General features: G+C 37.1%; 1 protein-coding gene across 3 annotated transcripts in view; it reads left to right on the top strand.

Annotated features, from left to right (window-relative positions):
* The window catches only part of SLC2A9 (solute carrier family 2 member 9), an 82,592-nt gene that overhangs the window by 33,870 nt on the left and 23,533 nt on the right, over window positions 1-25,189 (top strand). For all 3 annotated transcript variants that reach the window (XM_032686644.1, XM_032686642.1, XM_032686643.1), the window contains exons 7-10: window positions 2,130-2,317; window positions 7,401-7,511; window positions 16,544-16,645; window positions 19,284-19,359. In XM_032686644.1, coding sequence (XP_032542535.1) covers window positions 2,130-2,317; window positions 7,401-7,511; window positions 16,544-16,645; window positions 19,284-19,359 — 477 coding nt within the window. The remainder of the gene's footprint in view (window positions 1-2,129; window positions 2,318-7,400; window positions 7,512-16,543; window positions 16,646-19,283; window positions 19,360-25,189) is intronic.

The following is a 25,189-nucleotide window of genomic DNA, read 5'->3' as shown; positions in this document are numbered from 1 at the left end:
AAATACAGCAAGCTCCCTTGTGCAGAAAAGACAGATTGCTTTCTTTTTACTTGACTGCACCTATATTTTTGACTTGTGTGCCCTAAAGTAATGCTGAAAATTCCAAGGACAGGAAAAATAAAGAAATTTGTGCACTGACCTAATTTACACTGATAAACCAGATGCTTAAAAATCTGAGAGAATCTTTTCAAAGAAGAGTATGGTGATATATGTCTGGTTGCTTGCATCTTTACTTGAATTTTTCTTAATCAGTGGTCTCACAGTACTGAGGAAAGTGTAATTTAAGCACAAGACATTGATTTTATCATACCATAGACACACACTGTTCTATTTTTACATTTCCTAACACTGTCTTTAAATACATCACACTCATTTTAATGAGTGCTTAGCATGTAATTTATTAAAAAACAGGCAATGTCATAAGGACAAAACTGCAGCTTAAAATCTGGGTTCTGAGGTCCGAATTTGTTAACTCATTTCTGATTGTACAGTCTGTGTGCAAAGATAAATCTTGTGCTGTTTCTGGGGGATTTAAAAATTCTGACCTCTCCTCTCACCAGAGAGAAACTGGTTATCGCAATATATGAATGTTATGAATTGACTCAACACCCAGAGGTGGTTCATCCCTCAAAAAAACCCATCCTTCTTGTTAAGCAGTCACATAGGGCCCATTAAAATGCATTAGAAGCGCTAAGTGCCTCAGAAGATCTTGGCCCAGAGCACAAGTTAGTTCCCTGTGCCACCAGACTGGGGGCCAGGCAGCATGTGCAGTGTTGTGCATTTGCCAAAGTGACAGAGAGGGATGCTCCAGAATGGGCACCGGTTCATTCGTGTGACCTATCCCTCAGAACTTTGAAATGCCACTAATTGGCCTTTTCACCTACTGGGTAAATTTAAAATTTTGTAACTTCAAAACCTAAATAGAGTCTGGACATTTTAACCATGACTAGTCAATTTCTTTGGCTTTCTTCACCATCCAAGTGTTTTTACGATCCAAAAGGATATAAAGTTACTAAAAAATGTGGTCATTTATTTATATGCAGTGTTATACAAAGCTGTGGATAAAAAAAATTCATTTGGCTCTTAGGAGAACTTAATTAACTTATTCATTTAATAAAAAAGACCAATTTTAAGTGACCTGCTGAGTAAGGGTTTGTTTTGAGAGTTAGCATCCTACTGGGTTGCAAAGCCTTGTTGCAGGGGTATGTGTAACATAATTGTTTCTCTGCAGTCATTGTGAGATGATGAGTATTTTAACCATCTCTTAAAAATCCAACCCCTGGGGTATGTTGATGAGATTGAGATAAAATATCAGCATATACAGTATCTTTAAAACAAAGCCGGTGGAGATACACCACATGCATTAGGAGGTATCTGTTTGTAGTACACCTAGGAGGAGGTGTGAGATGGAAAGCTTTTATTTTTTACAGTGGAAGGATATCTCAGTAAGTCATTGATGTGCAATATTAAATTGTATGTTTCTAGGGAGATGAGGGTTAGTTGGTTGCTTACATTTGCCATGTAAATTTGCTCCTGTGTCTCCAACATTGACAAATAGAAAATCTTGAACTGCTTTGGGTAATTCTTTCTAATATTAATCATCTTGACATCTTGAATTCTTGTCTATATGCTAGTAAAAACCAGAAGTAACATGAAGAATAATAGCTCTTTCTTTCAAATGTCTGCCTTTTCTTGGTTTACCAGACTTTCATAAGTTTTTACTACTTCTCTGTCCAATCTATCTCCAGCAATGAAGTCAGCTATATTGTTATGCAGCAAAAGTAGCCAAGTCAAATAATGTTTGGAGCTGCTTTGGTATTAATGTTTTTTTCAAATTACACAAGGTTTTCACTCTGCACTGGACCTTAGGCTATATTATATATGAAATAATATGAGAGATCTTGTAGGGAAACAAATAATTTATATTCTTATTACAGTTTCCGAGACCAATAGCAAGGATGAGCTAGACTGTGCCCAGAGCAGAATGATATTGTTGGCAGAAGAATAATTAGGTTGTAGCCCATGTATGTCTCTTGTTTGTGTAACACATTTCCATCTCAAAGAAACAAGTCTGTTATAAACGCACTAGTGCCAAGCGTCTGGCCTAAAGCATATTCCTCTCTTTGTAGCATTTCAGAGATTCCTTGGGAAAGATGATGTTTCTCATGAAATAGAAGAAGTTTTGGCAGAGTCTCGAGTCCAAAGAAACACCAAGTTAGTGTCGATACTTCAGCTCCTGAGAACCCGCGCTGTGCGATGGCAGGTCGTTACCGTGGTCGTCACCATGGGCTGCTACCAGCTCTGTGGGCTAAATGCTGTAAGTGTCCTTCAGGCCATGGCATCTCCTGGGATGCTTCTTTCCTTTAATACAAGGTTTGGACTATACCATTCAGCAACCTTTGACTTTCATTTTTTGGCTCTTTCTTACTAGTAGTGATTCTGTGACTGTAGCACATGGGAAGGTCCACAGAAATCTGTATTGGTCGGACTTTTTTTTTTGGATCAAAAAAAGCATGAGAGAAGCCATATTGTGTTAACTTAGAAGGAATACATGAAAAGGTAGCACAGCAAAGAAAGTGTGCACAGCTTTCACTTCTGATACTCAAATTCTCTGTTTCTGGTCTGATATGCCCCATGTTTATCCATAGTCTTTTCAGTAGACATTTCAGCTTTCATTGGTTCAGTTCTGTACTTACAGAAGTCAGTAAAAGTTCCTGTAAGTGATTTTTAAGAGGTTACATTGCATGTTTGATTTCGTTGTTGCTTCAGTATTCCTGTCTTGGAAAGTGGAACAAGAGAGGAAAAAGACATTAAACAGTCAATAGGGAATCCTACCGACTATTAATGTGTCAGAGGCTAATGGATATCAGAAGTCTCCTTTTGCATCTGTCTGAGCCTATTTTACCAGTTATGAGAGGGTCACAGGACAGTTTACTTTGGAAGATCCCTTCATCTGGTTCAAGCCCTTGCTCAGAGCAGGAGCGACTTCAATGTCAGCTCAACGCTTTGTGCAGTTAAGTTTTAAACAGGTTAAAGGGTGAAGAGTCCACAACCTTCCTGAGCAACCTGTACCAGGTATTTACACTACTTACACAGTGAAAAACGGTTTCTTTATTTCCAGCCAGAGCTATCCTTGCTGCAGCATGTTCTCATGAAGCACCTCAAAGAAAAAGGGTTTTTTGTCATAGTTCAAATGTGCTACTTGCTCGTATGCATGAAAGGCAATATTATCGCTGCTGCAAGGACCTCTCACTGTGGCTCTGCAGCTATTTTTTTCCCCAGGGCTAATGACTGTATATGCTTTTGTATCTATAAACACTAGTTCAGGCTTATCTCAGGTATATAGCTATATCTCATAGTCTTAATACTCCAAATACGGTGTAATTTGTCCAGGATCACTTAAAATATTCATGCAAATAGAACTCTGGTGTCTAAAAGTTTTTTACAAAATGCTAGAAGGGAATTAGAAGATTTTTTCATTTTGTGGGGTGAACTATAATAACAAATGTATAGGTGGTGTTTTCTTCTAATGGTAGGATTTCAGAGCTAATGACAGGCTATTTTATTGCTCATTGTGGATAATTTTTTTTTAGAAAAGAAACAGTTACCTTGTCATCCAGTCTTTTTAAGACTTATCAATGAATAAGTGAAATAAAATGACACTTATGATAAGAAACAGACTGTTCAAATAATGAAGCAGCTAAATTTTCAGAGGAAATAGAAGAGTTTTGTGACTTCAAGGATCCTTAATAGATGACAGAAATTGTGCAGTATTCTGTGGCAGAACAAAGCCACACTGTCATAGTTTGACTGGGGGCGTGGGAGAATAGTGAGACATGTCCAGTCTGAAACAGATGCCAGAGTTGTTTAAAAGTGGCACTGGGTGGCCACTTTCTGAAAACATGTCTCAGAAAAACTGTCTCTGTCAGGAAACCTGTGTGTTGAGTTGGCTATTTCAAGTCTTACCTTTTTTATTATTACTTTGTTTCTCCTCCTGTGCAATACCACTAAACATGAAATAGTTGTTAGTAATAGTTAATGGTAAAACCAAGCAAATTATGAGAGGTCAAGAGAAATAGCTGGACCAGTCGATTAAGAGAACAGGTTTCAACAGCTTGTCTCTTCTGCCTGGGTTTCCTGACTGTTCTTGCTCAAGTCACGCGAAACTCCAAGATTAGAGGACAGGCTCAGGTGTGACAAATATTGCTGAACCTGGGTCTTAGTTTGCCTGAGTGCATCTGAACCAACCTGCTGGGTGTGAGCCAGCATCAGCCAGGTTGAACTGGCAGTGAACATCCCTTCTCACTCATCGCTCCCATCATTTGCTTTGTCTGTAGTGCCCTGTTAGGCAGCCTGGTCTTTTCCACAACTGCCATCTGGACAGGGCATATGGGAAAGTTGGAATTCTTTCAGGCGAGAATCTCAGGTCGTTCTCCAGGGAAATTGCCAGCTGACAGACTTCTGTAATCATCCTGCTGGTATCTGAGAAACTTGCTTCCTTTTAAGGCTTTTGCTTTAAATAAAAGTTTGTTTTGCTTAAAAACAGTGCATTTGTAGGTTTCCACATGGAACAGAAACCACGGTGAAGTTCTGATCATAATAATGTTTTCAATTCTAACAAAATACCAGACAGTCTGACCTACATTGACATAAATAAACTATTTTGTATTAGTCCCTTTTCATCTGATAACATTTATGTGATATATGTAAGTCATAATAAATTCATTTCTCTTCTACCATTTTATCTCAGTTCTAAAGAAGACGCAAAACTATACTGAAGTTTTCACTGGTTTATCCTTTTTTATATCAAGGGCTGCACATTACTTTAAGGGAGTCATTCCCAAAGTGGGATCCCTAGGCTTCTGTAGGGTCTCCCCTGAAATACAGAGGGCTGTATTTCAAGTAGAAGGAAATTCTGTTGAGGATGGATCTGAGTAGCAATGCATGTTTTCACTATGCAAAAGATGTACCACAGTTGCTCTTCACAGTTGGTACGGAGAATACCTGGCACCAGGTGGGGTAGGAAGGGGTGAGTGTGCAGTGTGCCACGCTGTGTCTCTGTTGTTTCCCACCTAGTTTTTGAACCTTCTGCACCATTTTCAATAGCTCTTTCACTCCAAAACTTTTAGCCTAATCATTAGCTAATTTTGTTAGCTAATGAAATCATTAGCTAACAAAAAGCATGTTAGAAAAATAACTTAAGTGAAAGTAGAACAGTCATCTTTAGCCTAGTATATTTCCTAATATATATATATTAGGAAATAGTATATAGCCTAATATATTTCCCTTTTCAATGGTACACAAGCTGAAAAACATTCACTTTTTAGTTTTCAAATGTGTCCATTTTGTTAATTTTTATCCTAGTTTAGTTTTGTGCTGTTAGAGAGAGTAGTAAGTCAGTGAATCTTATCCTGTCTTTGTTCTGCCAGTTTTTTAATCTTTCCATCAGTGGTCAGTCATACTCTTCTGTAAAAACACTTGCAAAATATCTTGTGCTCTAGTTGTTGCATTTTGGCAAATTGCATTCAGGAGTTAACTGCTTGAATGACTCTTTGACCTTTTGCCTCTCTTTTAAGGTGTGAAAAGCTGCAATATCTCTATCATTTTTAGAAGTTCCAGCCGCTATACAAAAATTATATCAATAATGAAATCAATAATGAAATGCCTAAATTACATGATTTCTAACTTTATTGCGTGAAATCAGTCTTGTAACTTGTAGAATGAAGAAGAAAATTATTTTTTATCACAGTTCTTATCCTACCTTGTCCTTGTATACTGTGTAGGTATATGCAAAGTGAATGTGTTGTCACTGTACTGAGTCCCCAAAAAATTATCAGTGGGCATCAACATTTCAGAGAAAACTTGGTTTTGCTTCAGTCTGTGCTCTGTGTCAGCAGGCCAATGGTCAGTTAACACCAGCACGTGCTACATGAAGGCAGATTACTTCATACAGAGAAGTTCGCTGATATTATTCTCATCACTGCTCTGGTGAGAGCTGATGTGTCAGCAGTAGGAATAAAAGTCTTCAGTCAGCTTCTCCTTATCTGTAGGGTGATAAGGTAACTTATCCCTGGTGTTTTATTTTGCTTTCGTTTTATGTAAGATGAGTTGGATTTTCTTCTTTGATCTGGGACAAGCAGCTTTGCTGAAGGGCTAATTTGGAATTTAGAGTTACTTTTTGTTTTACAAAACTCCTGAGTTAGTATCTTGATGAACAGATGTAACATGTGCATAATATGCCAGCAGGTAGCATGATTTTCCTCATGTGATCATAACACTCTCATTCATCTGACAAATCTTTTGTTTAACTCTGTTAGGGTGTGCCCCATGGACAGCATATGGGGAAAAAATATCACTGCTACTTTTATGTTTAGTGCCATCATTATCTCTGGCTTTCAGTTTTGTTGTCACTGGTAAATTACCTGTGATTTAGAACTTTATTTTCTTTTGATAATCAGTTGTTTCATTTTCTCTAGTAAATCAATTATATTTTCACTCTCCAAGGCAGTCTCTCCTTCTTGCATGTTTTTGGCAGCCAAAATCTTTGTCTAGTTCTTTGCTGTCACCTTGAGTCAAACATAAATATTCTATGGTTTTCAAACTTTATTTGTGATGTGAATAGGGCTTCGATGATTACCAGACTTGTTATTTTAGAATATTGCTACTATTCTCTGCCTGGATATTGTCACCACTGGATATGGTTTTACCGACCAAACATGATTGACTTCTCTAAGCTATGCAACCTTTGTTTCTCTCCATTAGTGACAGCTACTTCCAGCCTATGATTTCTTTCATCCTAAAAACAGCTTTTTACTTTTCACCAAGCAACTCTCATTCTAAAAATATCTTTTCTTTCTGTGGATAATAAAGAAACATTAGGGGAATGACTTGACTGCTGATGTCCACACTGCAGTTATGTTAAACTAGAGATAAATCTCACACCTTCTATCCAAAACCGAGCAGCTTCTTCAGTGCCTCTCAACATCTCTTTCTTGTGTTCTCCTCTGTTGTTATGTGCCATTAAAGTATTCCATAAAGCCACACAAACCTGCTGGTTAAGCAGTGTGGCTCAGCCATGTGAAACCTATTTGTATCCTCTTGTTCAAGTTTAAAGTGAGTTTCTTTGATTTACTCCTAAAGTGAATTAAGCTAAATCAAGTTAAAGCTGTTTGTAATTCTGCCTGGTTCTGCAAGCAGAAGGACAGCGGCCTTGTGACTAATCCTCCTGGAATTTGTACCTTCCCTTCATTTGTTGTCCCTTGTCCAGCCCTTGGTCATTTGAGAGTGCCCAGAGGTTTAACAAGTCTGGCCTCTGGCAGATTAGGTGGTTGAATTGAATACCAATATATTGTAGTTCAATCCATAATGATTAATAACTCATTTTATTCTCTCTGATACAGATCTGGTACTACACAAACAACATCTTCAGTGAAGCTGGGATCAGTCATGAAACAATTCCCTATGTTACGCTAAGTACTGGTGCTGTTGAGACTTTGGCTGCTGTTTTTTCTGTAAGTATGGTTTTAAAAATCCATTAACATGCTTGATATTTAAATTACTGATTTTATTTCCTTATACAGGTTAAAAATATAAAGAGAACAGTATCTTGATTAAGTGTAACACTTGATAAAGTGATTGAAAATATTATTTCTAATTTTAATCCTAAACCTGGTTTTGAATCTTTGGGATGTTTTTTCTAAGATGCTCTTTAGTTTTAGTTCCATAAAAGGAACATAGGAGTTGGTATATCCTGAGGTGCTTTGTATGAGCAAAGAGGAAGGCGGCAGAAACAGCAAGGCCCAAAGTATACTAAGTGGTAACTCATAAATGATTTTACCTGGTAAAACAACTTTACCTGGTAGCAGTTTATTCACATCTGAGAGCCTTCTCATGTGTCTGTTTGTAAGCAGACAGTGTTGTTGGAGAAGGCTCAGGCACAGCACAGGTAGGTGCGTTCACTGTGGCTTGCAGAAACAGCCACCCAGATTGGTGGAAAAGTGAGCCAGCATGCTAGAAAAGGGTGCCCCATTTCTAGGGTGGTGTTACATTCTGCTCTCTCACTGACTGAGGACAAGCAGGCATCCTTTCGTAACACGTGAGCTCCTGAGTAGGTCGAGGACCTTCATCTGCACTGAATGGAGAGGAAACTGTTAATAGAAAAAATCATCCATGCACATTTTTCCTTTCCAATTTCAAACTGGAAAAGTTGACTAGGAAGAAAAAAATACGCTAAATGAGCAAACTTAATCTGAAAGTTTTAGTAGGTGAATGCACGATTAATTGTTAAAGAAAATGCATTTCTATTTGTACTGCAATAAATAAGAAGCAATGGGAGAGGTCTTAGGAATGGAAAGTTGCAAACAAGCAAGTACTGTTTTCTTTCCTTGCTAGAATTTTTCCTTATCTTCATATATTCTATACTAACTGTATTTGCACAATACTGGACACACAAGCCAAGCATTTTTAAATGTCAGAAGAATGGTTTTGGAAAAAAAAATCCTTTTCTGTGGCAGAGCAACTTCTTATGACCTACAAAATGTTAAACTAAATCCAACTATCAAGTATATTTTCTTATTGCCTAGGACATAAGGACTCTAAAGGTTACAAATATCTTCTTCTGATCTTTTTGAATTTCCACAAATCTATTTTTGGCTAAAGCTTCTATTTTTAATTTCTTTTTTAATTAAAGAGACATTGATTAGCAGGGAAATATGGAAGTCCCTGCCTGTTACAGTTTCTTCTTTGTGATACTGCACAAACGCTCCTCTGTTTAAGATATATGTAAAAACAATTATGATAATTCTGCCATTGATATAAGTGAAGAATACACCTCTTTTATGTGAAAACAGATGAAAATTACACGGAGATGATTCCCTGATATTAAAGCCATTATATAAATAGGGTCTGTCATCTGTACTGTCAGTTTGTGGGGCTTATTCAGAGCACACTGTTCATACATAATGAGGTGGATGTGTCTGCTTTGGCTCCTGGTATGTGTAGCTTTTTGTTCTCAAGAGAAGTGTTTTCAATACTTTTTCTGTTTAAGCTACCTGCTGTGCTTCTGGAAATGCTGATGTGTTGATATCTCTTCTCTCTTCAGATTTCTCAGGTCAAGAGATACTGCTTTGTAGCCTTAATTTTATTACAGTAATCTTCAGAGATGTTTCATTGCTGCTGCTTAAAGCAACAACAGTGTGAATTTCGTTTTTCAGTTGAGGGGCTTGCAGCTTATTTATTCAAGTAACTTCCTCTCAATTTTTTTCATTCCTAGTACTAAGGATGGGGCATTTCTTCCCACTCTCAACCTATCCCAATCTTTGTTTAATCTATTTGACAGCATTAAATGTTAAGTCAGATGTGTGTGCCTTTTGTACCACTCAGGAACAAAACAGGGAAGAAAGTAGAAAAAGGACTTAATTTTCCTGGTCTTTTTAATATATTGTGCTTTCTAGAAGAAGCCAGATTTTACTTACAGTAAACTCCAGGATTTCAGTAGACATAATCAGTAACAGAGATATAGTTTTTGTCTTTGTAAATTAGATAGGAGAGGCCCACAAGAAATCACGTACCATCTGTGATCATTATGCCTAAATGAGGTGGCTATGAGACTCTGAGCCTCAGTAAGAATACTGAGGTATTGATGAGCTCTATTGATGAATGCCAAAGGAATAGGTTGAAATAGACATATTTCACAGAAAAGCAAAGTTAACATTTAGGAGATAAATACTGAAACTGTGAAAAATTTTGAAAGTCTCCCTTTAATGTGTCTCCTAGGAGCTGCAGCATATAGTAATAATGTTGATGTGGTTTGTGAGGAAAGGCAAATAACATCCCTTTTATATAAACATCAAAGGCAAATAACATCATTTTATAGCTCTGTATTGCCTCAGATCAGTTGATATGCCAGCTAGTAGCATGCTTTGCCTACAGCTCCGTTCCTCTTCCCCTCAAGCAAAAGCCATATTACCAAGCCATTGAAAAGTGAAACACCTGTATCGTTATGTTCCTTCCATTTATGTAATTTGGCTGCAAATTCTGCTTACACTAGCACTTCCTAGTTTACTTCACAAAACACCTCTGTTTTAGCATTGCATGCTTGATGCCCTGTCTTCTCTCTAGGGAGACAATATAAACTTCCTGTATGTTTTTTTGTTAATTGTAGAGAATTCCACCCACTGTGCTGAACACAGATTCAGTTTAGAGGACTGACTAGACAATCTACTTTTTAATGAGGGTGCCCATTAATTTCCGTTTACTTCTGAAGAAGTTTGTTGTCCTCTGGAATGAATGACTGAATGGATTTGCTACTTGTAGGCATATTACAGCAATACGTTATCTAACCTGAAACCATTCATTAAAGTAGGATAGAATATACCTAAATAATTCCCTGTGATTATTAGAAGTCTGTTCTATAAATTCTGCAGTAAGGGGATTCCACAAATTTAGTTATTCTTCAGTAAGATTGATTACTATGGCTATTTTTTAATTTTTACTGATTGAGGTTATTTAATTTAGTTGTTATCTTACTCTTAGTGGACAAAAAGAACAATTTGCCAGTGCCTTTCTTTAGCAAGGCAGCAGGGTGAATGTAAAGACACAAGTAAGCTTCTGAAAAGGTTCCTTCCCTCCTCCATGAAGCCAGCATAGAATAAAAAGGAATGTTATTCAAATTAAGCATCCCACATCCAATTTTGCCATCTGTGACACCACATTTGGTCTTTATATAGTGTTCACAGAAAGAGACTAGCTATGGCTATATTGAGAACACTGTGCCTTAAGCATTTCCCATAAGGTGATGCACCAAGGTGTTACTAAAAGCCTGTGACAGAGACAAGCCATGTGAAGCCACAAGTGAGTTAAAATACATTTCAGTACTAGACCATAAAAGAATACAGGAAATCCTTTGCAGTATCACGCGAGTCAAGGAAGCCAACCTTCTTAGGTGAGATGATTTTATTCTGCTTCAGGATCTCATGAGAAAGAGCTCTTAGACTTGGTCTGTGTTTCTTCTGATGTTAATAGATCTTAACATGGGAGGGATTCCCTGCTTGGACCATGGCTCATCTTAAAACAAGGGTACTCCAGATACTTCCATAGGTATTCTCATCCCCAACACATTTCCTCCATGGTTTCCAAAGGACAATGTAAGATATCTCCATTGAAACTCTGTGGCTCTACTGGGGTCAGAACAGGAAGAAATATGTATCAGTGAAAGCCAGTCATATCAAGTGAAAAAAATGGGGTGGCAAATACTTACATCTCAAGAGTTCTTAGGGAGTTGTGCTATAATCTGATTTTTAGGATTTTTAAGGCAGTCCCATGTGAGACTGTTCACACTAGGTCAGAATCAGCCTTCACCTGCCCATAAGCCCCAATAGGATGTAAGTAGAGAAGAGTGCAAGAACATGGCATTCCTCCCTCTTTCTCCCCTCACTCGGACAAGCTGTTGCTCAAGGATTACCAGAATTTGAAAGTTATATCTTGGCCTGTAATAGCCTGGATAGAGTCAGCAGTAGAAAAGAAAGATTGGCCAACCAGCATCTCAGATCATGGTATTTGTTGATGGACAGAGGCATACAGGCACATTTTCACTGCAGGATGGACTGCAGAGTGTGACTGTGTTAATGCACACTGCATTTATCCACAAGTGATCAATGGAATTGCTTTTAGACAAAGACGTGATTCTTTTTCAATTGTTTTAATACATGTGGACTTATGAATAGACAAGAATTGCATGTGTTGAAGTAACCATGTAGTGCCTTCCAGGAGAAAAAGTCTCATTATGAAGGTCTACCTTACAATGCCACTCCTAACACCCAAGGTGTACATGGTTAAAGACTGAGTTTATGTAGTACAAATCCTTTTGCAGGATACGTTCAGAAATTGAAACTCTTAAAGACATCTCCTGCTGCTGAGGATTAAAAAACATTGGTTTTGAGTAATGTTTGTATCAATCTGTTCAAGATATCTTCATCAGGGCATTCAAATACCATCATTAGAAAATAAAGCACCAGCCACAATAAGCTGTCATAGATCAAGGTTGGGATCTAGTCTAGCTTCTATAGCATGAACATGACATAAGGCAAAACTTAGTGCTTTTAACAGCTAAATCATCAACAGAAGGAGTTTTGATTCAGAAATATCTACAGTTTACTGAAGGGACATCATAGGAACAAGGAAATGAGGTGCTTTTTTGTTACCCTAGGGGCTGTTGCCAAGCACTGCTGAGGCAAAAGCATCTGGCTAGATGAGTTCCTGTCTCAGTCATGCTGGTCTGGCAGGCATTGACTATGGAGAGCATCTTTAGTGAATAGAAAATTTCCCTTCCAACTGAAGCTGATTAAGGATGCCTTACTGCAAAATACTTCAAACTGAGCTTGGAAACTTAGCAATCAATTCTACCCTTTGCTGAGAGTAATCTCCAGCCTGGCAGCTACAGAAGGTGTGTAGGATCTTATCCTGTCACGGCTTTAACACAGATACAGGCAAATGCAGCAATTTATTTAAGGCTTTTGCTTATGTGGTCAAACTTGATGCTAGGCCTGTAAATTCCAGTTTAGGTACTAAAATACAATAACCCTTTTCTTTGTTTTAAAATGTATAATTCATAGAGTAGACTGATGGACATACATCAAAATACAAAGCAAAACCCCTCAATTTATAATGCTCAGTCTACTGTTCTGCTCCTTTTCCTGGATGCAAGATACTACACATTGTGTCATAAAGTTACATAAATGAGATTATACTTTTTCATCCTGATAGTTAAAATGGAATTAAGAGTATTAGCTTGCCACGTTAAGTCTGAAACCAGTCATACAGTCTAACTCAGACCTTTATCCAAAATACATCAAAAAGAAAGTGTGGCTACTGTTGACATTAACATACAGAGCAAACTTCTTCACAGAGCTTCACATCAAGAAAATCTGACAGAGTTTTCTTAGTATAATCTAGGGCCAGGATATAAGTAGGGAACAGTATTCAATGACCTCCTATTTGGGCTGTAAAACTTGCCTAGACATTCATTTTATCCAGACAAGCTCGTCTGATCTTTTTTTAATGCACTCTGCTTTCATTATGTCAGCCTTGGTATCTGCAGCTGACTCAAGTGAAAAGGTTGACATTTGCTTCTTTAACTTTATTCACAAGTGTTTCCTGCCAGACAAAAGTAAGTTGTGTGAAATGTTAACGTAGTTTGCATATGAGTTGCCTTATTACCACCAAACATTTGTGCTGAGAGAATTTTTGTTACAATATTTTTTTACACATTTTCAGTAATTTCAGCTATGTTAATTATCATGACTGGGTATAGGGTTCTGCAAAGGCATGTTTATGATCACACATAAACAAGTATCAGCCTACACAATTTGGCACATAACTCAGTGTGCTATCACTGAAAACAGTTGTAAGGTTCTTCTTTTGTCTGTACTAGAGCACATACTGAATTTCTTGTTATTTCATTTACTCTACTGTATAGTATATTTTGACTTGTTATAGGTCTTCAATAGGTAACAGTTACCAATGCATAGCAGTGGAGCATTCAAAACTATAAATACTTGAGAACTGGTGAATCATCTTCCACTTCTTATGAGTCAGAAGCATCTTAGTGGGTTTTGCAAGTTAACAAGTTTTGGATTAGTATAATCATAACTAAAAAATTAAATTGCTGTCTGTTTATAACCTCAAAACCAGCATTTTTTTCACCAGGGAAACTTGCTGTTGTGGAAGATGTGTTAGACCTTACTTTTCAAGTGTTGCTGAATCCTCAAAGTGGAAATGATTATAGGATTCCCAGCAATTCTGAGACAACATAGTGTCCAGTGAGTAAGGACAAAATTCCTGATTATTTTTCCTGTGAAGGAAGTTGGTCCATTCCATAAATGACCAGAAGTGTAACAAACAACAGCAATTATAAATTGTTTGGGTCAGAAACTGCAGGGAGTGCCCAGAAGCTGAAGCATCCAAGTTCCTGAATGGTTCTGTATTAAACAGATAGCATTGATGAATGCTTGGGAAACCTGGCAATAGCTCAGGAAACAGAATGTCATGGACTTGCTCACACATGCGTTTGCTTTATTTCTTCCCAAATTATCTCTGAGTAAAACAGAATTCAAATATATTAGAAACTACTGTTATGTTCTGTAAAAAGGATATAGAACCCACAGATCTGCTGTAACTGTATCTGTGCTTGGCTGGTCTCAATTAAAACGGGGAGTGCCTCACCAACCCACCTAGTTTTACACAAATATGTCCACAGTGTAGGTAGACATAACTGCATGCACATGTTTTTTTGAAGGATTTGTCCAAGCTGTTCTCCCTTACTGGAATTTGATTTGCTTTGAGCTTTACAACTGAAAACTATGTATCAGATCTTCACCACGTTTTGTACGAGAGCCATCTACAACCCTTTTTGCCTCTAAGAAAAGCATCGTCCCTTACCCTATTTTAGCATAAAACCCACCAGCTGGGTAACACTGAAACTGTTTAATCATGACCACCAACCCAACATTGAAAAAAATAAGAGAAATTGCCCAGTATGTCAAATGTGCAGCATTTATTGCTGAATATGTAATTCATACCAAATTACATGTGCAACATCTGTGGCAGAAGTCTCTGTCTTACAGACCCATTCATCCCTCAGATCCATAAAAGATGTCTTTTAGTTAAATGTATGTGTGATGCAAGACATTTCCGTTGAAACTCGGTGGCTCTTACTGGGGTCAGAACAGGAAGAAATATGTTCCAGTGACAGCCAGTCATAGCAGGTGAAGGAAATGAGGTGATAAATACTTGCGTCTCGAGAGTTCTTAGGAAGTTAAAATCCGTCGGCAAGATGGATTCATTCATCGTAACGGAAACTACTTACCATCTTGTAAAGGTTTCAACAGTGAAGCAGTTGCAATTGTAAAACATTTGGTCCTCGTGAGCACAATGTGAAATCTTATTAACATCAGTGCACGTCTTTTTGAAACTCCATAATTCTATTATGGAAGCTGTGGAAACTTTCCAAGTGAGTATATTTCATCATACAAAGAAACAAAGAAATCTTGCCACAGAGCTGCTTTCAGTGTTCTGCAGTGTCACAGTGCACATCTCTGGTGTGGAAGTTCAGCTCAGGGTACAAGGTGAACACATGTGAAGCCTGTCCTAAGGTCTGCTGGTCAACCCCACACTGAAGAAGTTCTTGCCACTCGAGGCAAGTCTCTGGGCGACTTTGTACTTTCCTCTAACACATTTCATCTCAACGCTCACAGGGGAATGGTGTGTCCTGTCTCCCAGAATTAAGGGTGTTAGTCCAGGTTTCATTTTAGTTGCTCATTTTATCTTTTGCTCAAAGGATATGTGAAAGATGGATTTCAGCCTACATATGACATAATATGACATAAATAATCATATGACAAACAGTCATGTGAGTCTGACTCTACCTTATTTGAAATGGTACATTTTGGGCTTTGTAAAATTGTTTTATTTTTCTCATAAGAAAACCAACTGTAATTGTAATTTTAGTAATTATCAGCATAAAAACTACATCATCCATTATGACCTAAAATATGTATTAGCCTATTTTAATGAGTCAGACTGGCAAAGACAGTTTTATGCTACAGGTTTTCAAGCAATTCTTCATTGTGTTCTTCTCTATTCAGATTTTGTGACTTATATTCAAATGTTAAATAGAAATTTAAAATGAACATGAATGCACAAGTATCAGTGTTACAATCACTTGTCTGAGCAAAGTTTTTTCTGGGTGGATTTCTTTTGTCTGGATATTCTAATTACACTATTTATCTAAAATCATGACTAAATGTTTCTTCTGTGTTTGGACAAAAAAAGAAATTTAAAATAAATTTTAGTTTAATCAAAATTTAATCTATGCTAAAAAGCTTTAAGACTTAAATTTTAAATGTTTAAGCTTAAATTCAGAGAGATATTGAAATTATGAAGCAGTCAAAATACAAAAGCAAGAGACTATAGTTTGCTTCAACACTGACATTTAAAAATTACATATTGTAAGAATGTTATTACAGAAATTTGGTGCAAATTTGTAAGCCATTCAATCAATCTACAATTATTTATGCCTCGTAAAAAAAAATCAAACTTCATTTAGTTATCATCATATTAAGGTACATCACTTGTTTTATTATTAAATTGTTGCTCAAAATAGTAAATGTAGCAACAACTTTGAAATCTATGCTAATGGTGTTAAACGTGAATTTACCCGTTGCACATTTTTCTACCTATATGGTTATATTTGTTCTGTAGTAGGAAATTCGGGCATAACACAAATACCAACTACTGCTTTGATGGTTTCCTTGTCTTTTCAATGATCTCAAATAAGGATACCATGCTGACTTGTGTTTTCAAAGAGGCTAAATTGTGTAAACATAACTGTGAGCACAATTATGAACATGTCATAGCTTATAAATAGTGTAAAATCAACTCTCATGGTTTTATTTTTAATCTTCACGTTTACTGGGAGAACATATCACATGGTCCAAGTTCTTCAGTGCTTTATCAAGAAAGTCAAATGCCACCTTTTGTTTTCCAGGGCTTGGTTATTGAACGACTTGGGCGCAGGCCTCTTCTCATTGGAGGTTTTGGGTTGATGGTTGTCTTCTTCTCCGTACTTACTGTCTCCCTGACTTTACAGGTAACACTTCAGTCACTATATATTTTTACTCTCTCTTTGGCCCGTTTTAAATATGCTTGATACTGGTTGGCCTCGACATTCCTACATAAGTGAATTCTTTTAATAAGTTTGGCATAAGGATTGAACGGTCTCTTTTGCTAATTTATGAGTCTCTTGACTTCAAAGTGCTATCATTAGTCATAGCAGCTTTTGCACTAAAAGCAAGAGGGGCTTTCTCACATTCTGTCTCCTTAACTCAGAGATTTATGCATATCATGAAGTATTACGAAGACAATTTTACCCATAGTTGAGTTAATAGTTTTTACACATTCCATGAGTTTATCTTTGTGATTCACTCTCTCTGAGATTTCTTTCTTACTTTATATATCATCACTATTTTAGGTTTGGATTTTTTTTCTCCAGTAGTGAAAAAATTTCATGTTTGCTATTTCTTCAAGTTACTTGTCTGATATTTGTATAGGCAATATAAAGATTTAGCCTTTGGGGAACATTTGCACTTAGAAGAAAGAGGAGGATAGACTTTTTATCAGGGCCTGTTGTGATAGCACAAAGGGTAATGATTTTAAACTAAAACAAGGCCAATTTAGATTAGTTATAAGGAAGAAGTGTTTTACAATGAGAGAGCGTCAAATGATGGAACAGGTTGTCCAGAGAGGTGACTGATGCCCCATCCCTGGAGACATTCAAGGTCAGGTTAGATGGGGCTCTGAACAACCTGATCTATTTGACAATGTCCCTGCTCATTGCAGTGGGTTTGGCACTAGGTGAGCTTGAAAGGTCCCTTCCAATCCAAATGATTCTATGACTATTTATTATAAGTTCTCAGATCTTATCAGCACTCAATTCCCCAGCTGTTTCAAACGATCAGAGGAGGATTATTAAGCCAGTTTAAATTCTACCCATGAGTATTTTTTCCTTTATTGGCTTCCATTTACATAACGATGCAGTTTGTTTCTCTTCCTGAGGACTTTTGAGAAGTAAAACTGGCATCTGCAATGGCATGGGTTTGGGTGGTCTTTCATCAAGTTGCTTTCCTGCTGTTATTGATACCCGTGTGGTGCCATTAATCTGACTTTCAAATCTCCTTTCTTGTTTGAAGAGAGTCATTAAGTCAGTGTGACTGGCAGGTGTACACCACAACATTACAAAGTCTTGTTTGACTTACCTGTGTGTACAGCACAATAAAGCTTTATTTCACATACTGCAATCAGGACGGCCGTAAAACAGCTCTCCTTCAGAAGAGAGATGCTATTGCAAATCTTGTATGCTGAGTGAAAAATTCTCTTCTAGATCTTTTGAAATCTAGTTTGATGTGTGAGGACCTTCAGCTATTGTAAATCCATGAAGCCTGAATGGCTTTCAGTTTTACATCCTTTCACCCAAAGTGTCTCAATCTGTTAAGTATTAGAGATTTGCTTTGAACAAAAGACCAGGATACAAATAGGCTTGATGCCAGAGGAATTTGTCTACTCTGTATTTGCACCTTCTCTTTCTCAGAGACCTTGGATTTCTTCCTAAACAAGAACTCCAGATTGTGTAATTGTGATAGATTTACAAGCCTTTTGGTTAATGTTAATGCCTAGGAGACCATGTTTTCAACAGAACTAAAGGAATAACTCAGACTGGAAGAAAAACCACATCACAAAATGAGGGTCTTTACTGAAAAAAAATATTTTAAATAAATTTTTAATCATTTATTTTATAATTAATTCTTAATAAAATATTTTAACAAGCATATTTTTACAGTGCCATTCTAGGTGATATTTTCTGATAGTACAGTAACATGTATCTTAACCACTTTACTGGGGAACAAACCCCACCTGTCAGAGAAAGAAGGAAATGGGCATCCATGGTTTTTTCCCATCTTAATGGTATTAGAATCAGGCATACGTGATTAAGAAAAGTGTTCTAACTCCATAGAAATTACTCATCATGTTTCAGGTTCCTATCACTTAGAGGTCTGAATACAGAAAAATCTGCTTAGAAGTAGAAGAAAGACTGCCTTGGGAGGAAAATAAGTGATACCATTTACAGTTCCCTTAAAGAAGCATTTATAGTTTGTTCTGATTTTACCTCTACCTACTGTTTGCACACATGGCTCTCCTTGTCTGCAAAGCAAGATTATGGTTGAAAAATCCCTGGGCTGTGGCTCCCCCAGGGGTAGGGTTCAGATTCAGCTCTCACACCGACTGGCAGCCTGTCATGTCTAGTCTTCAGCCCAGGCTTTGACTGGTGAACTTTGAAGCTCTATGGGCCATCATAGTTGCTCTTTCTAAAAATGACTGAAATACTTGAGGAGGATGGAGGTGCTTAATCTGTTCATTGGAAAGAAAACCTCTTTTCCAGATTGGCTTGAACTTTAGCACAAGAAGTTGCAAATTTTTAGAGTTCTGACTTCTGTGTTGCATGAGCTTGTCTAGTGTTTCTCTACAGGGATTCCACAGAGACCAAGATTTTTAATACAAGTCATCTAGTAAGGTCCTACAGAAATACTGTGACTTTCTAAGTGACCCTAGACTAAATTCTGAAATAGATAAAGAATAATGGAAAACATTATCTGTGTTTTTTTAAAAACTATTTTTGTAAATATTTGTGATACATACAATATGCTTAACATGAATGTCTTTTATCTGCCCAGAACACTGTGCATTGGCTTCCTTACCTCAGTATATTTTGCATCCTTGCAATCATTGCATCATTCTGCATTGGACCAGGTACGTCTTTATATATTTTTTCATGTTTCTTTGCACATCAAAGCACAGATATTTTTTCACTGGCATTATGTCAACAAATCATTTGTGTGGAACTTCACTTTACCCTTATCTGAATACCACAAGGGGTCTAAGTCAATAAAAGATAGAAACACAAAGTGATAGGAATATTCTTGACAAAAAAACCCTATACACATGTGTTCTCATTTAGGTGTCAGCATAATTGAGAATTAGGGCCTAAAAAATTAAAACCTTGACTATTGTTGTAGGATCACTGTGATTTTTCAAGATCTACAGACTGGAAGCTGTGTTTTATGTAAAAATTGTTGTGTTAACACCTCAGTGTTGGTGGAATTCAAATGGGGAACTGGTGGAGAGGGAGGAAGGGAACAGCTGTGTGTGTGGTTCCTTTGTTCTCTTCCTTTCCAAAGACAAAGAAGCCCCAGGTGAGAGGGTTTACACATATTCTCTTTAGGAATATGATAGAAAAGGTAGATGTCCTGTCAGTTCTCTAGAGATTGTATGCATTTCAGAGCTGATGCCCTGAGATGACTGCTTCTGTAGGTTATAGTGTGTTTATCAGAATTACTTTCTCAGCTCAACTTTGATTGCTTAGAGATGAGTAGAACTTTATAGACAATCTGGTACTCACAGGTTGTAATTTTTGTATTTAATTTTATTTAACAAAGAAAATGTTTATGGTATAAAAAATTGATAAAGCCAGACCTTCCTCAGAAATGTAGAATAAAAAGACAAGAGCAACAGTCAAGTCTCAGCAAGGCCTTCTCTGACTGGATAGAGGAGAAAAAAAATTATACTGAGATGTCGTGGTTTTGGAATGGTGTTCTCCAATTTAGTGTTCCCACTGAAATCACTCCAAACCATACATCACTTGCTCACTCCCTCCTTCCCCTCCCCTTCCCCTGCAGGATGGAGAGGAGAACTGGAGGCATAAAAGGTAAAGATTATGGGTTAAGATAAGAATAATTTACTGGAAACAGCAATGAGGTAAGAAAACTAATAATAACAGCAACAATACCAATGACAGAGGGTGCAAGAGAGAGGCAAACAATTCACATGGAAATCCCCTGACAATACCCAACCACTCCCACTGCCATGCCCTTCCCCTGTCACTGGAAAAGGACATCAGGTGGTATAGAATAACCTCTGAGTCCTGGCCATGCCACTCCTGCCTACTACAGACATTAACTCTGTCTTGGCCAGACCCAGGACATGACAATATAAAGCACTGGAAGACTTCACTCAAGAAGGCCATGAAATGTCTGTCCTTGGAGCTGTTCAAAACTCAGCTGCACAAGCTCATGAGAAATTGCCCCTGCTAAGACCAGCTGAACTCCAGAAGTCTCTTCCAGCCTAATTTATCCTGGGATTCTAATTGAATCACATCTTTGGAAAACATATTTTAATAGAGATGCAAATACTTGTCTGAGTGTAGTATTTATCTAAATAATATTGCTCTAGCCTTCAGATACTTAAAGAGAATTGAATTCTGAACTTATCAAATAATGAAATGTTAGCGAAAATTATTTGCAGATAGATAAAGAAAAATGTAATCCAAGTTCAACTGACATACAAACTAAGATGTCAAAACAGTGCTTAAATTTTCAAAGATTCTCTTACAAGTTGTCCTCTACAAAAAGGGGAAAAGTCAGCTGCTTTTTAGGATTTTTTTCACAGTTGCTCAGCAGTAAACCAGAAAGTAAGACTTCTGTTCCCTTGAGTTCTCGGAGCTTTTTTCATGCACTATTTATTGCCTCTTTTTCTTTGTAAAGAGTTTGACATTAAACATTAATCAAATGTTTATACATTTTCACCACTGGAGTGGTTTAATTGATTGATTGTGGTTTATTTGGGGGAAGAAAGAGTTGCTGATGTTTAATGTGACTCTAATGAAACATTGTTGTCATTCTGTGGATCCTCTTTTGGAAAGCTCAGGAAAAAATATGCTACTTTAGAGGAAAAATGGGGAGAAGACCAAGATGTTCCTTTTCCCCTTGTTTTTGGGAAAAGTGTTTGTCACTAATTTCTGTGCAAAATACTGCTAAAATACTGAAAAAAATATTGCCATCCCTTTGTTCTTCTTACATATCTCAGTTTCAGCTACATCCACTGACATGTTTTGTAGACCGAGGTTGGGATTTTTTTTAAGAATTCTGTGAAATAGAACTGTTCTTGAATTTTGAATACCATAAAAATGTCAAATGTTGAATTGAAACTTCTTGAAAACTTCCCTTCTAGTGTTTTAAGCAGTTCAGACAGTTTAAGTGCACCTACTTGCAACATCTAGTTTTGGGTTGTTTTTAAAAACTACAAATTAGAGTTTGAAACAAATTGTAGTTTTTTTCCATATTAGAGATACATTCCACCTAGAACTTGCAGATTTGCAGATGTTCTTACAGGTTGTATTTTAAGCATATGAAGATTAACCCTCTATGTTACTCCTTCACCACACCGTTCTTCAACATGGATTCTGGTTTTCTTCATTTAATTTCTTTCCCTTTACTATTTCAGCAGATTTTAAAGTCAGATTTAAAAGCCAGGTTTATCTTCAGATTTAAATTCTCTGTTCTCTTTAGTGGGCCCTAGGAGATCTGAACTACTTTACTACCTCTTAGCTGGGCAACTTCCAGTATTAGCCGTGTTTAAAGATGGTTGAATGAGAAGAGAGCATATTTTTTTTTTTTTCTGAACAAAGAAAATATTACCAAAAATGAGACGTCCACTTTCCATCCACTGCTTTTTGTATCACAAGATGTAACTTCAATATCTGAGTGCAATTACTGTGTCAAGTTTTGACCCCCCCATCCAAGACAGGAAAGGCATCAGTAGCCTGTGGCAAGTCCATTGAAGAGTAACAAAAGCAGTGTCAGGACCCCTGTGAGAAGGGACTGGGTGAACTGGACTTGTTCAACCTGGACAAGAGACAGCTTTGGCAACCTAAGAGCAGTGCCAGTACCTATGGGAAGGGTGTTGCAACGCTGAAGTCAGTCTCCTGTTGCTGCATGGTGAGATGTTTGAAGGCCACAATGCACGTGTTGAAATGGGAAAGATTCAGCGAGGCTATAAGGAAAAGCTTTTTGCTTACAGGCAGTCAAGCAAGCTACCAAGGACATTGAGTCTTTAATTACTACACAAAGATCAAAACTGAGTAGTTTGTACTTCTGCTTTTTTCCAGTGCAGTGGCTCTAGGAAAGTGTTTAGAGTAAAACAGAAACAGGGCAAGTAGGTGAGACACTTTTCCAGAACCAGAGCACATCTTTTTCAGTTTAGGGTCTTCCTGAGTCATAGCTTCTAACATTTTCATAGTCTTCCATGGATTTGTTAATTCTCTGTCTGAAACTGCAAAATTTCAGCATTCTTTGACAAAGAAAATTACATATTGATCACCTCTCATGCTCATGTCCTTTGCTGTTCTTTGTGTGATGCCCTCTGGGTCTTGCAGAAACAGAGAAACTTATCCCTTTTCCCCCTCTCCAATTTTCTTGTGATCTTGTAGACTTTGTCACCCCAGATTTTTCTAGACTGAATAGCTATTTCTTATTGCCACTTTCTCAGTGATATTTTATGACACCCCTTTAGCAGGAAAATTTCACACTTCAATATCTAGTATTCTTTTGTAGCACGCTGGTACTCTAATGAGACAAGATTCAAGTTCAGGAATAACTTTCCCACCTTTCTGGTCAGTAAAAGGGTTTTTGCCTTGGAGAATTAAGGCATTTTCTTTGTTATAAATCTGCATATTTTATATATATTTAGCTTTTTGTAGAAGTTTTGCCATTTGTTTGTATTGGTTAAACAGGTACTATTGTCATGGTGTGACTAATGCTCAGTATCTTGATTCCACCTGTATTTACTCAGAGCATTTCAATGTTCTTCAGAGTAAAAACACATGGTTTGTAATTACATAGGTACAGAACTTAAGCGAGGATGAATTTAGTTTGTGTTCATTGAGTTATTGGTGCTTGGAAGAATTATCTCATCTGAAGATAGTAAATAACACGAGGAACTGAGTTTATAAAAATACTGCTCTAACTTTCTAGAGCATAAAATTGCTTTTAAAAGTACAATATTTTCTCTCTTGTTAGAAGATCTAATACCTTCTCCGTAGCTTACATGTTGTGTGGTCTTCCACTTTCTGATAGCATACAAATGACTCCCATCTGCTCCTTTAAAGCTAGGGTCAGCTGTTACTATAAACTGTGGAGAGGATTTATTTGCTTCACTTTTCTGAACTCAGCTTTTCAGCTTGCAGATATGTTTGAGGACTGAAACAGTAATGTTAGCAACAGGTATGTTCAGGCATGTATGTGGCTCAGTACTCCATCATTTTTATCAAAAGACAAACATAATAAAGCTTTCACTTTCTAAAAATTAAAGGGACCCCTATGTTCAAGATAATCAATCTGTGATCTGACAGAAAAATACTCTTCAAAATTGCTTATTGTTTTACAGATTAGGAAGCCATGCTGGTCAGATAGTCACTTTATTGTGCCTATTTCGTTAATTATATACAAGTGAAGATATTGGTTTTCAGAGAAATATACTGCTTTCCAATATTACTTTTGACTATGGGAACAGGTTATTAAATAATTTTCAGTTTTCCTTTCCGTAAAATGGCAGAAGCGTCATGGAAATGTTTTTTCTTGGTCTCACAGTTGACCTGAAATAAATATAGGATATGTTTCAGCTGAAGAATTGTCATCCAGCAAAGAGTAAATAGAAAGAACTGAGGGGGTTGTTTCTAGCTCCTAAGGATACAACAAACAAAAAGCAAAAAAAAAAAAAAAAAAATAGAGAAAACAAATAAAAGAAAAATAGTAAGAGAACATTTTCCGTATCTCCAAAGAGTATATGTGTTGTTCAGGTTAGGCATCATGAGCAAATGCACTGATTTGTAATGCTCTTACTGAGTGGGTAACAATATGCAGCACCTTGGAAATTTGGATAGTGATAGACAGGCTTAGGTACATGTGAAATGTCTTCCTTATTTAACTTTGCCTTAGATAATATTTAAGGAAAAAGGAAAACCTAAAATTTATCGCCAATTTCTCAGTTCAATTTGCGTGGCTGTCTCTCTGTGGACACTGAACACTGTCATGTTAAACTGTGCCTGCAGAATCGATCTCCTTCTGGAAAGCCACTCTATATACTGACTTAAACAGAAAAAAGAGAGAAGGTTCTGCTTATTTTCAGTTGTTATCTTGAATTCCCCATTCACCCACTGTGCCTTTGCAACAGTTGCTGTGCCAAAAAGTGATTTTTAATTTTTCTGGGAGAATTGAAAAATGTGCATTGTAGTTTTACAAAAGCTGCTGCAGATTGGCCCCTTTTATCTCCCAGCCAAATATTTTAAACCAAACAAATAAACAAAAACAAATGAACCCTCCTCTCTGACCAAGAATGTGCGCAATCCAGTTCCTGATTTGCCTGCAGGGATGTGACCCCACCTGTCAATGAGTCTGTTAGGCATTTTGAGGTGAGGGGCTTGCAGTCCTTGTTTTAGATGTTTTTTCCAATTTGTATAAAACAATTGAATGTTCGTTCTCTGAACCAGAGAATGGTTTTTCTGCCATGTGTCAAGATGTGCCAGATGGTGGAACATGTGGAGAAAACAACCCCATCAACTGACTAACTGGGGATTACAGCAACGTTGGCATGGACTTCTAGATAACCTTCCTAGTGAAGCAAGCATAATAAAAACACAGTCAAGGCCTTGAAAACTTGAAAACTTGGCATAAAGCATTTCCATGCATTATCTTTGTATGAAGAGATTTATTGATATTTCTTTCTTAGAAGCAAATGCTGTTTAAGT

This window comes from Chiroxiphia lanceolata, chromosome 4, assembly GCF_009829145.1.
Source record: "Chiroxiphia lanceolata isolate bChiLan1 chromosome 4, bChiLan1.pri, whole genome shotgun sequence".
Classification (NCBI taxonomy): Eukaryota; Metazoa; Chordata; class Aves; order Passeriformes; family Pipridae; genus Chiroxiphia; species Chiroxiphia lanceolata.
Note: the sequence above shows the minus strand (reverse complement) of the source record. Positions and strands in the feature narration are given on the sequence as shown.